The sequence below is a fragment of the Saccostrea echinata genome, unplaced genomic scaffold, assembly GCF_033153115.1.
Source record: "Saccostrea echinata isolate AGI-Se365-2 ecotype Australia unplaced genomic scaffold, CSIRO_AGI_Sech_v1 ptg000004l, whole genome shotgun sequence".
Lineage (NCBI taxonomy): Eukaryota > Metazoa > Mollusca > Bivalvia > Ostreida > Ostreidae > Saccostrea > Saccostrea echinata.
In genome coordinates, this window is record NW_026889753.1 from 240,458 (window position 1) to 257,812 (window position 17,355).

General features: G+C 33.3%; 1 protein-coding gene across 1 annotated transcript; it reads left to right on the plus strand.

Annotated features, from left to right (window-relative positions):
• The first annotated feature begins 1,909 nt into the window (after positions 1–1,909).
• On the plus strand, positions 1,910–15,753 carry LOC133179350 (uncharacterized). Its single transcript, XM_061314128.1, has 5 exons — positions 1,910–2,132; positions 5,728–5,963; positions 9,310–9,460; positions 9,650–9,820; positions 14,619–15,753. Exons 1-5 carry the CDS (start codon positions 2,060–2,062, stop codon positions 14,834–14,836), a joined length of 849 nt encoding a protein of 282 aa, XP_061170112.1. The 5' UTR covers positions 1,910–2,059; the 3' UTR covers positions 14,837–15,753.
• The last annotated feature ends 1,602 nt before the right edge of the window (positions 15,754–17,355 follow it).

The following is a 17,355-nucleotide window of genomic DNA, read 5'->3' on the forward strand; positions in this document are numbered from 1 at the left end:
CACACATTTGGATTAACAATTCGATAGTTTGGCTTATCAGGGGCGTAGCTAGGCGTACACAAGGACTTACACATAATTTTCTTCCCTATTCTTTTCTTTTTATTGTTTTTTTTTTTTTAAATAGAAATAAAAAAAGAATAGGGAGAAAAATTCAAAAGAGAAGAATAATAAAAGAAGCCTTTGAATTAAAAAGAAAATAGATGGCTTGTATTTTTCTTTGTATGAATGATTATTTTCTCTGTTTTCATATCTTTTTATGTTATTATCATACATGTCATATGCGATATACATTGTACACATCATTCTCAATTTACTTTGCAATACATGAACATTGTTCATGTTGTTATAAAATTTAAAGACGATATCAATCCATAACTTGACCATGGTTATACAAAATGGATGATATTCCAACTTAGTGTACCTGGTTAACTTAGAATAATTTATCTAAATAAAATCATGATTGTGAAATAGTACTGTAAAATTCAATTTTTCAGAACATAATACATTTATGTGAAAGAGGGCACACAACTCGCTGAATGAAAATTAAACAGGGAATTCTTTTTCTACTTTATCAAAATTTCATGATAAAATCTGCATTTTCAATGATGAAATCTAAGGAAATTTACTGTAAATCCACATTAATTCTAGCTGTTTAAAAAACTGAAAACTCACCAGCTTCGGGGGGGGGGGGGGTGCTTTGCCCCTAAATTCCAACAAGTATAGAAATTATAAAATTTAGTGGTGAGATCAGCATTTTCTGGATACTCAAAGTATGCTTTCAAATATGCGAAAAATTCTTCAGCTTCCGGGGGCATCGCCCTGGACCTAATTGGGATCTCAAGGCGGCCCAAAACCTCTTGTCTTTGTTGTATATAGCCATGGTCCTGTGCAGATTTTAAGTGACATTTTAATTAAAAGGCTGAAAAGTGTATTAAAGCTGACAAAAAATATGTTATATATTTTATTTTTTGCCTAAACACCTAAATCTTAAGTCTGCAGAGGTCACATCAAAAGGATGGACAAATAAAATACCTACCGTGATTAAGTTCTCAGACTCATGAACGGTAACTCTGTTTGTTTACATCAAGGTCGCAAGCTTAATAATAGCTGCAATAATGTAGCCCTCTCCGATTTTTTTTAATCTGATATTTTCTGGAGAGGGCTACAATTCCACAGCATCTCTGTAATGGTGCAAATATATTTTTTAAATACGGGCGACTGCAGGCAAAATAAATTGTTTTTACATTCAACTTACTTCTAAAAAGGTGAAATTTTTATTCACTGTCAACAACATAGCCCGTTAAACGCGAAAACCAGATAAAATAAATCTGCTTGTTTACCAGTCGCTCTCATCAAAAGCCATGACAGTTCTCGCGTGATGCACTGAGACTTGCGTTTGAAAATTATAAATTACTTTGTAAAGTAGATTTTCGGGGTTACTAAATGATTGTGCTGTATGGTATCACTAAATATTGATAAATAAAACTATTCCATGTGACATTTTTTCGTAAACAGCGATATTTATGCCTAAAATAAGGTAATTCCTACAGAGATCCGCTCCCTAGAGATCCCTAGTCTCATTGGCTGTCCCAAAATAAAATCGATCAAGGTCAGTAAACATGGCGGATAAATTCAAGTTGTGATGTTGACACACACGAAAAATAACCGATATAAGGATTGTTCTGTGTATGTTTGGATTGATTTATGTTTTGCATAACTACATTTTTGGAGTTCAGGTAAGAAATGTTAATTAAATAGCCATTTGCTGATAATTTAAGCCGAAATCCGTGCGGGAGTGAATCACTCCCGCACTTGCACCATTACGGAGATCCTAAGGAGTTGTAGCCCTCTCCCAAAAAAAAAAAAAAAAAAAAAGGGGGAGAGGGCTACATTATTGCAGCTAGCTTAATAATAGCGCTATATATATACGAGCAAAGTTAACTTAGCCTGAATTAGTGCCTTGTTTTTGATATCATGAATATCACAATATGTTGCTGGATTTAAGTGAAGTATTTAATGATTCATCGGTTTAAAATATATTTTTTGGTTATTAGAAACAATGAAGTTTTACTTGTCAGTGATTTGTGTCTATGTTTTTCTCCCGGATTTGCAGTGTTTTTCAACACGTACATGTAAGTAGATGTAAATATCGAAGTTTTATCATATGTTAAAAACTTAAATTGCTCAAAAATTTCCTTTATTTAAATTCATGGAAATATTGTGAATGACGAGGAAATTCGCGTGGAAAAAAAATTAACTTCAAACCAAGAGATCTTGCTCAGTAACGATAACTCTCTAGATTAGCTGATATAAATAAATGCAATGTTTTTGTATTGTACATGTAAATCTTGGAAGTTGCAAGTGAATGCATCTAAATCAAAGGTTGTTAATTTTAATAAACCTAAAACTTACGATTCATTAACTATAAACTAAGCTACTTGGTTATATAAAAATTAAGAAAGCTAGTATGTTCAGTATGCTTCAGAAAGTAAAATGTTTAGATTTGACTTTAATAGATATTCAGCTGAAATTTGCAGTATTGTTCCTGTTGTTGTCAATGTATCCATATTTATGGTTGTGAAGTTGGGCCTTGACACTAGTGTCATAGAAACTTTTTTTTTACATAACAGTTTTAAATATGAAAAGGTCTACCCCAAATCATGTTTTATATGACGAATGGGATAAATACCCAGTAGAAATATTTATTAAGTGCAGAGATAGTGGGTTTTGGCATAAACTTGTATGTAGTGTTTTTGGTAATGAAGACAAAATTTCTCTTTTATTTAAATTGTTATTGAAACTTAGAGAACATATATTAATACAGTCTAAATGGTAATGTAGAAATAATGTTGAGAACACTAAATGATTGTAGAATGTCTGAGTTATGGCTGCAACAGTATTCTCCAAAGTAAATGGTGTCAAAATTGGTATTTAAAAAAAAACTAGATAAATTGACCACTTTAAGCAGAATTGTTATGCCAGTACTTTCAATATTTCGAAAACCCTAAATCATACCTGAGTTAAATTAGAACCTTGTTTTGGAAAACATTTAGTTTATCTTCCAAAGGACTTTAGAAAGGGTCGCCCGCGTGGCGCAGTGGTTAGAGCGTTCGCTCTGGAGCCGCGGAGTAAGGAGTTGATTCTTACGTCGCGGGTTCGAATCCCACTGTGGGACGTGGAGACCGATCCTTCGGATGAGACCGTATAAACCGAGGCCCCGTGTCGCAGTAGGTGCTGGCACGAAAAAGATCCCTCACTGCTCAATGGCCGTAAGTGCCGAGTATAGGACAAAATTTGCAGCTCTCCACCGGCAAATGATGGCGTCTCCATATGAGTGAAAGATTCTCGAGAGGGACGTTAAACAATAAACAAACAAACTTTTGAAAACAAACAAACTTGAGAATCACAGAAAGGTTCGTTTGGGTGTAGTTGACAAAGATGACAGAGATCAATTAAATTGATCTTTGTTCCGCTAACATTTTAGGAGATGAATGTCATTACATTGAACGAAAAAAAACCTGTATACATATTAACAATGTAGTATCACGATGAAAAAAAACTGTTTGAGATTTTGTTATATTTCCAACAGTAAGTTAATGTTTTAAGAACATTAACTCTTTTTAAAATCCTGAACTTTTCAAATTATAATCTTCACTGAATTTGCGACTCCTAATCTTAATTCAATTAAAACACCGGCGATTTCAAGTGATCCATGACAACTGGGTTAAACACCTGTCATCGTTTAATAACTGCAGGTTAAATTATCTTCAGAAAAATAACATCAAATAGACGATATCCTGATTCTAAATTACGTTAACGGTTTACTTAAGTGTCAAAACTTTTATCCTTCTATCTATTTATCTCCATTTATCATTTTTACACATGCCCCACCATCATTGTTATATATACTGTTGAATTTTGGTTTGTTTTTTTTTTGGACAGCCGTCCCGAGCACACTTACATGTCAGTTCCATATTAAAAAGTTAAAACGCCGGTCGGAGTTTGTTTCAAATCTCTTTTATAACACTCATATCTAGAAATGAACGCGAATCCGTGAGCGAAATCATCAGGGAACTCACGAGTTCTTCAAGCGAGCAATAAAACGTGTATATTTTCCAGAGGTTAGAGCGTTAGCTCTAGAGACGCGGAGTAAGGAGTTGATCCTTACGTCGCGGGTTCGAATACACTGCGAGACGTGGAGACGGTCCTTCGGATGAGACCGTATAAACCGAGGTCCCGTGTCGCAGTAGGTGCTGGCACGAAAAAATCCATCACTGCGCAAAGGCTATAGGTGCTTAGTACAGGTCTAAATCTGCAGCCCTCCACCCGCAATAGGTGGCATCTCAGTATGAGTGAAGGACATTAAACCAAAAAGAAAGAAAAACGAAAAAATATTTCGCACGATCGACACTCAGGCTGTACTATTTCAGTAAAAAGTAAACAGAGTCCGAGTCCAAACAGTGTTTAAACATTTATTGTGGATCTGACAGAATCTTGATACAGATCGGTGAAATTCGGACGGCTTTAAACTTGATTCCTCCCAAAATACCAAACCCCATATTTTATAATATGTAGCCCAACAAGAAAACTCTATTCCCTGAGAAACTTCCCCTTTTTGTGCATTTGTGCACTGTATCTTATTAGTCCCCTAACTATAGGGACTCTAGGTTTCCTCTGCGTCTGTCCATCCGTCTAGCTGTCTGTTCTTCCGTCTGTCCCACTTGGTTTTCCTCACTTTTTTCCTATACGCTTGCTGATATTGATCTGATTTTTAGTATGTGAGTGTATCTTGAAGTTTGCATTTCGTTCCGCTTCATTGATTTTTGACGGAATTACGACCTTTTCAATTTTGAGGGGTTTTCCACACTTTTTATCTCAAACTGCTTGCACATATTGAAGATCAAGTTTTTTATCTAAATGCTTGCACATATTATAGATCAAGTTTGCATTTCGTTCCGCTTCAATGATTTTACACGGAATTATGGCATTTTCTTTTTTACGGGAGCCAGATTATACTTGCCGGTAGGGGACAAGTATTGCTAATGCAATACTCTCAGAATGCTTGTTAGATTAATTATTAAAGACAAGAGAAATCATGGCCTTTTATATATTATTAGAAAATAGCTGTCAGATGCAAAGAATCGATAATTAGTAAATAGAAGAGTGCTATTTCACTTGTTAACTATATATTAGATATATACGACAAAACAATAGACCAGCTTTAGATCTATGATGAAGCTTATATGCAACATGCAGAAAACAGAATATAGCTTTATCGCTTTAACGATAAAAATGTAAAATTTATGATGATGATTTTTAGCTCACCTCGATGAGCTTAATATGCTATACCCCGGCGTTGGCAGCGGAGTTGGCTTCCCGGTTAAAGTTTTAAGATCAAGCCCATTTCTAAGTAACTACATGTAGCTAGAGACCCTAACTGGACCAAATTTACATGGATGATGCATCTATGGATGGGCACTACCACACTTGCTTCGGATACTGGATTTGACCTACATTATTTGGATGAGTAGACAGGTTAAAGTTTTTGGAGCAGGTTCACTTCTAAATAACACTAAAATAATACTGTCTAACATTCATATTTATCATTTCATTTTAAATGATCCATACATGTTAGTAAACAATATTATTTAAAAAGGATGACGTTAGAATTTTCGTGTTAATATACTTGGAAACTGGACATTAATTCTTCTGTTTTATATTTGATAGTGACCTTTGAGGATGACAGATGTTATGGGCCGTTTAATCCCACACCAAGAGAGAGTTTCAAGGTCATTCATACCGGCGAGGAAAGTAGCAGCATTTGTCGAGACATGTCATTCAATGGTTGGGACGACGTGGATAAACTGAGCAGGGAATCGTGTGTCAGAGTAGAAGAGTACAAACTTCAATGTCCTCAAAAACTTGTATACAGGGCAGGTAGCAACAGAGGAACCCCAGCTCGAGTAAGTACTATTTTTATTTAAGGGGATTGATTCATTTAATGAGGATCGAAAGATTTTGTTCATTATACATTTTTGAAGATAACATAGACTGTACTCATCTACATGACGTGCCTTTTTCTGCTACACTTTAAATAAGTTGAATTTCAGCTTTCATAGTCTCTCCTTGGACATGTTTGCTGCCTACGTACATAATATAGTTACGTGTAAGGGTTTAAGACCAGCGTCTGTAGTTATACGTACATGTATGCTTTCATCTTATCGTGTTGCCAATAAATCATGAGCAATATAAATAATTTTTTCATTGAATTTTCAATGCAAGATAACATTTTCTTGATAAACATAACGTAAATCTGAATAGAAACAGCAGGTCCATGACCACAACGCTCACCTGACATTATGACCTTGCTTTTCTTCACCAGCGGTTTAGAAAAAAGCATAAACTGTTCCAACCCACTTTATACCGTATGAATTGGGTAGATATTACATGTAGTTTCATTCCTTATAATTTAATTTTCATTCATTTAGTTTAAGAAACAAAAAGATTATTGCCCTTAAAAAATGACTTCAAATTGTACAAAATTTAAATGTAACGTCAGGCGGATCGATACGTTTTTGAAGCAAGTCATTGTGACGTAGGCAACCCAATTTATACGATATAAAGTAAATGTTTTATCCAATCAAATGGTGCGTTACAATCAGAATTAAACTATGTAAAAATGAAGTAAAAATACCTTCTTCCGATTTTATAAATTACACGTAAGTGATAAAATTTGACCGACTTCACAATGAAACGACTCGTATACATTTATTTTAAAAAATGTTTAGGAAAAACTAAGAATATTTGAAAAGGAACGCATTTTTTATGCTATTTCACTTATATCATTGTTCTTTCACAGAAAACCTAATATATCAGCTCTTTTACAGAAATTCTGGAGCATGAAATTTATGTATATGTAATGGTTTGAAATACAATGTATGTTGATCTGTATTTAAACATGTTTTCCATGTACTACTCAACAGCTGGTTAGTTGATTTAATACTAGCTGAAAAAAAGCAGCCAATGCGAAAAACAAGGTTAATACACGACTACAAGGGTTGAATGATGCTATTAATAACTTATTTTACTAATTCCATGTAAACGAATTTTGAATACCAAGTAAATATCATACAAATTTTAAAACCCTGGGATAAATCTTTCACGATAAATATGTCGAACACAAGTTTTAGACGAGAGGACCCTGATTCCTTTAAAATATCCTTCTACTCCATTTATATTTAAACACAGAATATTGGAGGAAAAATCAGACTATGATAACATGGTTTATTACATTTTCAACAGTGAAATACTGTAATTTATTTATTAAATAAAAGTGATATTCTGGCACAGTGTGAAAGGATATCAAAATTGTATTCCCACAGTATGAGAATATCAGAAGTGTTGCAAAACTCGAGATTTTCCTTCCCATCACGAATGTAGTGTTTAAAAAACTGGCCTGTTTTTAGTTAGAGTAAATGAACCATCCTGACAAAGACTAAAACTGCCAAGGTTTCTCCAAATATATGTTGTTAAAAATCCATGTTTACAACCCTTTTCAATCTCGCAGTCGCTTAGCTATCAATGACGTTTCAACCGCTCAACTATGACGTCACAGCCTATGACACCCTGTTTACTAAAAGACCGAGTCAAAGAGAAAATCAAAGAAAATGTACTAAACAGAAAATTCAATGTTTTGTAGAGGAATATGGAATTTATTTCACTCGTGGGACAGGAATATTTGATCAATCATTGCAGAAAAAACATGGTAAACAAAGATTACGAAGATCATCTCAAGGAATGTTATTAGCAAGACAAATCTCACACCAAATTTTACTAGATAGTGTGCATACCAAGATCAACATGCAAGAATATACAATTATAGCCTTTTGATGAGGTCAATCCCTAGATGTATAGACCTTAGAGAAAGCATATCGAACGAGCACGAAGTAGTGCTTTTTATTATACTTCATTCTAATTATTCTATACAACGCATTATCTGATTTGTTCTAGATTATCACGTGACAGGGCCATAAAACTTCATATTTCCCTGTCGTCTTTATGCTTTTCATCATATTCAACCTATTCGGAGACCTAGTGCAATTTCCCGCAAGAGTTATCGTTCGCTGAACGAAAACTCCTGAGAGTACTTAGACGTCACAAAATTGCTGACGGACTTCTGCTAATTGTTTCAGTAACACTATACGTTAAAATTGAAAGTAAATTTAAGAGCGGTTCAGAATTTGAAAATTTAAGTTATTTTTAAAGTTATTGCTTGTTTCGGGATAATAAACAATTTATTGCGTGAATGTTCGGGAAACATTAAGATTTATTCAGCCAAGAAATATCATATTCCCCTCGGGCGAAGCCTTAGGGGAATATGATTTTTGTTGGCTGAATAAATCTTCATATTTCCCTCACGATCATACAATAAGTGTATAACGTAGGACATATATTTACTTTTGGAATAGACCTGCTCCAAAAACGTTAACCTGTTCAGGCATCTGGAAAATGTAGGTCAGATCCAGCATCCAAAACAATGTTGGTATTGTCCATCCCTACATGCATAATCGATGCATTGGTCCAGATAGGGCTAAAAGTAACTTGGGAATGGAAGCGCTTCAAAAACTTTATTCTTGTCACTCATGTGAAAAATGTAGGTCAGATCCATCATCCGAAGCAAGTCTGGTAATGTGCATCTCTAGATGCATCATCCCTGTAAGTTTGATTCAGTTAGGGCTTATAGTTTCTTAGAAAAGACCTACTCAAAAAATTGAATCTCGTCAATCATTTAGAAAAGTTAAGTCGGATCCAGCAAATCTAATTCTGTCCACCTTCATGCTAATTTGGTCAAGGTAGTTCATTCGGAAAAGGTAAGTCAGATATAGCATCCGAAGAAAATCTGCATCATCCATACCTGTTTGGTATAGATAATCTTAAAGTTACTTGAGACTGGACCTGCTCAAAAGAATTTCAACCTGTTACCCATCTGAAAAATGTAGTTAATTAATATCCAGCACCTAAACCAAGCTAGTGATGTGCATCCATACATGTAGATGTATCATCTTGAATGTTTGGTCCAGATAGGACTTATACTTGCAGTTGTCTTGGCAATGTACCTGCTCCAAGAACTTTTAATTAATTTGTTCAGTGTAAACTGCAAAATGTAGGTCATATCCAGCAACCGAAACAAGTTCATCATGATCACTATGATAGGTTTGTTTTAGTGTAAGCTTTGTTTTAATGGGATTTCTTTTTTTTAAAAAATGAACAATTAGATAAATTATATAAAGTCTACCTGATATTTTCCAGACTTATGATTGTCGGGACACAGTTGACGAAATACCAGTATTTTGTACATTTGAGTTACTATACATTCGTATAGAGGCAGATGAAACCAAGAAAAACACAGAAGTTGTCTACACTGTTTATAGTGGGAGTGAAAAACAGGGTTACAGCTCTAGTTAGTATTCCCAAATCTGCTTTTCATATATCTATACTATTTCATGTTTTCCTTTTCTTTATTCCTCAAATATCAAATAAAGTAAAAGAAAAAAGCTTATAATCTCCAACTGAAATTTTATTGCTATATTTTCAACTGATAAAAAACTGAACTTAATATAATTATTAAGATCATTATTTTTTGAAACAGATTTATCTGCGATTTCGATAATAATGCCTGTCCTTGTGCTGAGCTTGCTGGCTTTAGTACTCACTTTAGTATGCTGTATACGTATGAAAAGAGCACGTGAGCTGCAAAACCGGGGAGGAACGGTTGTTTTTAACAGAAATCAACAACCTGGTGTAACCTTATATCAACCAGGTAATACATTTATTATTTTACATTCAAGTCGATGCATTTAAGTAGTGTTCTATTCATTTACATTTAGTTTATTCTGTAATCCGAGTGTTGATCCCAATAAAAGTTGAATAATATCAAAACTGAGAGTAACTTTGTAAAATTTTCAGGTACCCGTACATAGTACTTAACTAGTCCGAAATATTTGACGTTTCCCAGGGTTTTTCCATGCTTTTGATATTTGACGTGACAAGACAAGAGGCCCAAGGGCCTTAATGGTCACCTGAGTACAATACGACAATTAAGAGGATCCATAAACTGATAAATGGAGCTTTGTTGACCAAAAGCAAGAAAAAAAGTATGATTAGGATCAACAAAATAATTTGTCTACTATCTATCTGTCTCCCATTTATCACTATTACCATGGGGACTATTAACAAAATGTCTATTTTTTAACCCCATATTATTACTTCTCACATTGGCCTCTCATGGCCTTTGAAGAACATTTAAAACGATAAGTTATTTTTGTCTCATTTTTATTCATCTATTATTTCTAAGTTTACCTGTTCATTAAAATTATGAAAGTACTTTTTGTATTATACATTAAATAAAGTAAGTAAATTTTGTAAGAATTTATGCATGCTCCCTATAACATCAATATAGCCCCGCCCTAACACCAGAACACCTGACCCTGGGACCATGAAATTCACAATTTTGGAAAAAGCAAACATGTTCATCATAACTATCGCTAAGTTAGTTTATTTAATACCCAGGAACAGAGAAGACGATTTCAAAGAATTGATGCAATTTTACTATACAATCAAAAGAGCCCCGCCCTAAGACCTGAACCCCTGACCCATGAAATGACCCATAAAATAGGTCACCTGAGTAACACAGGTGACCTAAAAAAAGTCATAACCGGCGCCATAATGAAAAGTGGAAATTCTCGGATTGATTTTCGACACATGCGAACCGAATTAAATGTGTAACTCACATCCTATCATCAGTACAATGCCTCTAGTACTTACACATACCAATATCGCTTTTATTGTTCCATTATGATATAAAGTGTCTGAAAACATTTTATATAACTGTCGACGTTTCTTTTGATTTTGTGCATTTTGAAACTTGTGAGACCTGAATCGGAATGTGGAGAGAAATTTTCTTTTAAGCGATATTGGTGAGAACTACATGTAGAAGCATTGTGCTATTGATAAATTGTGAGTGTGACTTTTAATTCTATTTGCAAGTATCGAAAATCGAGACGTTTGGGGCGGCGAAATTTCCACTTTTCATAAGGGCGCTGGTTCTGGCGTTTTCCTGGCATATCAAATATCAAAATCTTGAAAAAACGCCTGGAAAACATAAGAAATTTCTGACTAGTACTTAAAATGAGACCAAGACTAATTTGAGTGTGCATGACTTTGTGCAGTCGTAGGTGTGACTTCCCTAACAAAAAAATACTATAATAGTTTACTAACTAAAGTAAATCAAAGTTATCACTATAGTAAGTCAAAGTTTTCACAATAGTAAATCAAAGTTTTCATATTGATCACTTTAGTAAATCAAAGTTTTCATAGTTATCACTATATTAAATCAAAGTGTCAAAGTTATCACTATAGTAAATCAAAGTTTTCATAGTGTCAAAGTTATCACTATATAGTTACATGTAACTATAGTTAACTATAGTATTTTTTTGTTAGTGTTTACACCTTTCCTTAGTATTGTGATTTTGATACAAAGTTAACATTATCTGTAACGTCTATGGGTCTGAAAAATTTCTTTCAGGACAATACAGGAAAAACCGCAGGTCTGGACGATTTCCAAATATGGAAGTCAAGAACGAAAACTGAAAGTTGCTATAAATATACATCATAAACACGTAAATATTTTTCTGCCCAATCAGAAAACAGCATTTTAAACACCTAAAACATATTTCAAAGGGACAAAAAGAGAACACGTGCTTTTTTGTTCATCAAAAAGATTTTTTGAAAAGAAATCTTTAGAAGTAAGATGAAAAGTTTGGAAGAATAAGGTATTCCCCACATATTTACTGTGAACAAACTTGACATTTTCATCTTGGAAAAGAAAAAAAAATAATGCATGTAATAACAATGAGATCGTTTACGGAGGAATAGATCACATCGTCAAGTACAGTTATAACATTTACCAGAACTTACACTATGTTGGTAAATATAATTTTGCTTTGACGTCCGATTTTCATCGATAACGCATAGTTTTCATGCGTATAGATATACTGTACACAAGTATTCATCGTTCAGACTACATGTAGTTTTAAAATTACACGGGTTTCATAAGCGCCGAAAACCATGTTATATACACTTTAAGGAGGAGAAGGACCTTGAGCTGAAAAAATAGTCATTCAATTTTTTTCATATTTTGTATATTTCTAATTAAGTATGTCCCACATATCTTAAAGCAGTTATATCATTAGGTTTCTTGCCTTATTTTGGAGATATTGATTGACAAATACTATGCCCTACAGTCTCTAAATGGAATTTTCATTCTCCATGTTTCCGGGCTCATTACTCTGTCCATAATGGGATTTTTTAAGCATATATAAAAAATATTATAGTGGATATGTATCATTTAAAATATTTCAGAGTATAACTAGGATTTAAAATTCGAAAAAGCAAGTTTTGTCTATCACACTGCATCTGAATAGTGAAAATTACGCACTTATTAAGACAACTTTAACAATAAAAAAAAACCTAATTTACAAAAAATTCTATCATTCAATATTTTTTAATTTACGTTGAAATGCAAATCCTTCAAATTATTGATTAACTGTAAATATTTCGAATGATGAAGCTGAGACCTCATTATTTCACAGGACATCGTTAAAGAGGACATAAGCATGACAAAAACGTGTCATGTTACATTTCTCGAGTACGGGAAAAACCAAGTATGACGTCACACGTAAGCTAAATAGGCGAAATAAGATATACCTACATAAGATTTCCGTCATCAGCCATGCAAAAATAATTTTTGTTTCCCCGTTTCTCAAAATATTTCATCATATACTGATTATGACCTGTTTTTACATAATAATACCACCCCTGTGTTCACCGAGTATGATCTTGTTGTACTAACAGATCGTGTATGACGTCACCGACTTGTTGGACGCGCAGTTTAGGGAAACAGAGGAGTGGATCAATCTTTTTCATAATTTTTTAATGTTTACAAGAATGTTAAAACTTTTCTTATTTTTTTTTTTTATATAAAATGGTAATAAAAGTTAAAAAAAAATTGTCAAAAAATTATACAAGAACTGATGCTTTACACGTTTTGCACTTGTATAAACGGAGACTATGACGTAGATAAACAGAGTCATGTGACCATGTGTCCTTCATCCCCTTAAATTGACATAAGGAAAGGTGAAAAACGTGGAGAAAAGGGAATGTTCATGAATGTTTTTTATCACCATATCTTACCTCGCATACCAGAAAATGCATTAACGATTTTGTAATAAATACTCAGGAAATAATTAAGACTGTTATGTTCCCATAGAAACCCATAGAAAAACATTTTCATGTCAGGCTCTAAAAATTGAAAATCTGCCGTATTTATATTAAATTTCTTAGCACAAGTTAAACTTTTGAGATTGCTACCTCGTGGTGACAGATTTTTAATCCCACTTAGAATTTATTCTTTCAAGTCGTGTTCGTTCACGGTAGAATTGTCATATACATGTATACTGTATCATTCGTAAATTATGTGCAAAAGTTTACAAAAAGTTTGTTCTAAAAATCTTTTGAGCAAAAAACTTTAAAGCCACGTGCTTTATTCATTTGCTCATGGGTTTGTCTAAATTCCGTTATCTGATTGGTCAGAAGGATTAGCACCTTGTTTATTCTGTGTATTTATAGCAATTCAGGGTTATTGTTCTTGATTTCCATATTTGGAAATCGCCTAGACCTGTTTAATGACATAACTGATGTCCGGTTTTGTAAGAAATATATGACGCTGAAGAATGACGCACGACTCGCTTACGAGTGTATTCAAGACGTCCATGGACATTTTACTACAACCTATTGACAGAACGTCATTATAAACATACCAGCAATCTAAACATTATTGTTTTTTATTAAAATAATTCAACTGCGCCGATTTATACTGCAATAATAGCAAATTTAGAGGTACTGGATATTGAAAAAAAATAAACTTTGTAATAATTCCTAGACCAACCCAGATAGTCTACTTTTTTGAACTTTCACAATTTGGTGACTTTTTTACAATAACTTTCATGTATTTGACTGAAAAAGAAATCGCTAGGGCAGAAATACATGTACAAGAAAAATATGGGAAAGAATGTTATAATTAGAGCTTTTCCAACGAAGTCCCATAGTAAAATTTGACAACTTTTGAGATTTCCCCTCTAAGAATATCGATTTTTTTTAATCTAAAGCAAGTAATATGATAGTAGAATTTCATTCAAAAATATCTAGGGTAAAAATAATTGGACTCGGCCTCGTTCAAGCTATATGAAATCTTGTCTACACATATAAATTGCAAAAAAAGTTGAAACGGAATTATAGATAGTACATTTATAAATTGATTTTTTTCTGTTTTTTATTTCTTAACGAATGAAAAATAGGGTAAAAATTCGTATGCAGGTTCATGCCCTTTATTATGTTTAAATGTGGATGTAGCTGTACTGACATTTTCTCCACTAGGCTAATCTTGAATTATGAATCTACATGCTAATTTAATCTTTAGTTTCTATTTAGAAAAGATCAAATATTAATTATATTTCATTATATAAAAGGAATATTTTAAAGAATTTTATGATTTCTTTCAGTGCATCAGCCTTGGGCTCAGGGTCAAAGTCAACAGGGATACAGTCAGCCACCGCAGACATCCCCTCCTTTCCAGAGCTATCCGCAACCAAGCGCACCTGTTATCGCAGGGTCTTATGGGTATCCATCGGGGCAACAATTTCTCCCTCCCGCTGCACCAAATTCACCTCACATCAACGAACCTCCCTCTTATAACGAAGTCATAAATAAAAAACATTAACTCTGTTTTAGTGCTGGACATGTATGTATGTGTAAGTGTGTGAAAGTATCCAACGTAGTAATGATTTTTAACCAGATATGATATTGGAACAATTAACTTAACGATGAATTCGATTGCTTTTAAGGCCAAACGACGCATTCCTCACAAATATGTAATTTTCCCAAGAATTTCTGAATGGAGCATTGCTACATAAACAAGAACATTGAGGTACATTACAAGGCATTTGTGAAAGACTCCAGAGGATGTATTTCTTTATAGATACAATATTTTTCAAAATCACGTAATTGCTGATATCCCAGTTTTTGGTTGATTTATATTTTTTGACATTTTCAAAACAGTTTTAAAATCAGAAGATGATAATAATTTTAAATAATTTTCGTATATCTCGAAGAGATTCAAAAACAGGTGTAAGTGGAACGTGTCGTCAGACCTTAATAAAAAAAAAACAAGGAGTTTATTTATAATGCATGATGTCAAAAAATAAAAATCCTGTGTATATGTACCGGTTGAAATCGTTCCTCTTATCAAAGATAATTCACATAAAAGAGATAAACTGAGTTTTCAGGTAGCTAACTATCTAAACGTGGCTTCCTACATGTATAATGTCTCCATACAATTTTCAAAGTGTCTGTGTGTATTTTATTTTATTATTATTTTTTGTTTTGTTTCGATATTAATTTTTAGGGATGGCAATTATTTACAACAATGTTTTATGCAAATATTTTATTTTTTAAATTTTTTTCTTAACATGTCATGTTTAACACCTTTTTTTTCTTAGAGGATGTTGGATGTAAATATGTCTGTAAAGTAACTATTCTGAAATATACTTTACATATTTAACATATGCATAATTTATCTCCTCATTTTACTCCAATATCAAATATTTTTTCTTTATTGGAATAAAAAGCACTGTTTACCGAAGTTGTATGTTAATAGTTTTATCACAGTTTTCATCTGGTCATAATTTTGACGACTTGTTGAATTCATAATCACTTTCAATTATTGTTTAATTTGGGTTTGAATCAAGTAAGTCAAGTAAGTAAATTTTCTTTAAAGTCTGAAAATTCACAAACTACAGAAACGTATGAGTATAACAGCTCTTAAACAGCCGACTAGCTAAATTGGATAAGAAAGCATCTTCAGGTAGTGTAGATTCAAGTTCGTTTTAATGACGACCCCCGGGGATAGGGTGGGGCCATAATGGGGAATATAAGTTTTACATAGAAATAAATCGGGAAAAGTCTCAAGAACAGAAAAGTCATGTTTAGTCATACTGATATGAGCGCATTCTCAGGTATTGTAGTTTCAAGTTTATTCAAATGATGACACCCACATACAAATAATAGGAAACAATTGATAAACATAATCAAAATGGGTATAGGATACCACATACAAAATCCTATGGGAGTAATATCACATATTCCTAAGGGATTTTTTTTAAAATCATGATTACATGTAATATTTAATTGAGAAGAAAATGGCAGAGAAAAAATCCTATATGAATAACTCTCAAGTTCCTAAGGGTATTTTAATCCTTTGGGAAAATATTTTCCTAAGGGAGAAAAAATTTCCCTTAGGAGAATTTTTCTTTCCTGTAGGATATTTTTTTCTCCTATAGGATTTGTCTTCCTCCTTAAGAAAGTATTATCCCTTAGGAAATTAAATTATCCCTTAGAAAATTAAATTCTTGCAGGAATTCTTAAATATCCTGCAGGAAATGTTAAAATCCTGCAGGATTTTAATAATATCCCTCAGGATTTTTAATATTCCTACAGGAACTTTCTTTTCAAAGGTGATTATCTCATCTGACAGGTGAGATTCACCTGTAACAAAGGTAGTTTTAAACTCTCTGCGTCACCCCTACCAATGTTATTGTTATTTAAATTTACATCACGTGGTTTTTCTTGAACTAGTTAAAGGTCATTAGGTTCGCAGTAAAGGAGTGCCTTCACACCTATAGTCTGTTTTCTGTTTTAAACTCATGACTCATGACATTCCATGCAAAGTCCTGTATATTTACATGTATAACTATGTAAACGATTTCATCCAGTTTTCAAAGCAGATCCACGCAAAAGTCATTGTCATCATTTCAATATATTAACAGATTATACTTCATCTGACTTTCAACATTCTATATATTCATTTGCATTTTCTACTGTAATGAATATTATTTAATTCCTTGAGAAATATACATCAAACTTATGCATGTTATAAAACAATTTTTCCCTCATCATGTTTCAGGAATTTCTAATAGTACAGGCCCATAGCAACGGTTTCAAAAGTGGGTGTGGGAATGGGTGGGGGCACCTTCCAAAAAAATCTGACAAGCAAAAAAAAAAAAAAACCTGACCAAAAGTGTGGGGGGGGGGGCAACTTTCCAATTATCTGACAAGCAAAACAATAAAAAAAAAAACCCAAACAAACCCAAAATGACCAAAAGTCCACAAGTGGGAGAGGGGGCAACTTCCCAAAATTATCTGACAAAAAAGAAAAAGAAAAAAAAACCCAACCAGCATCTA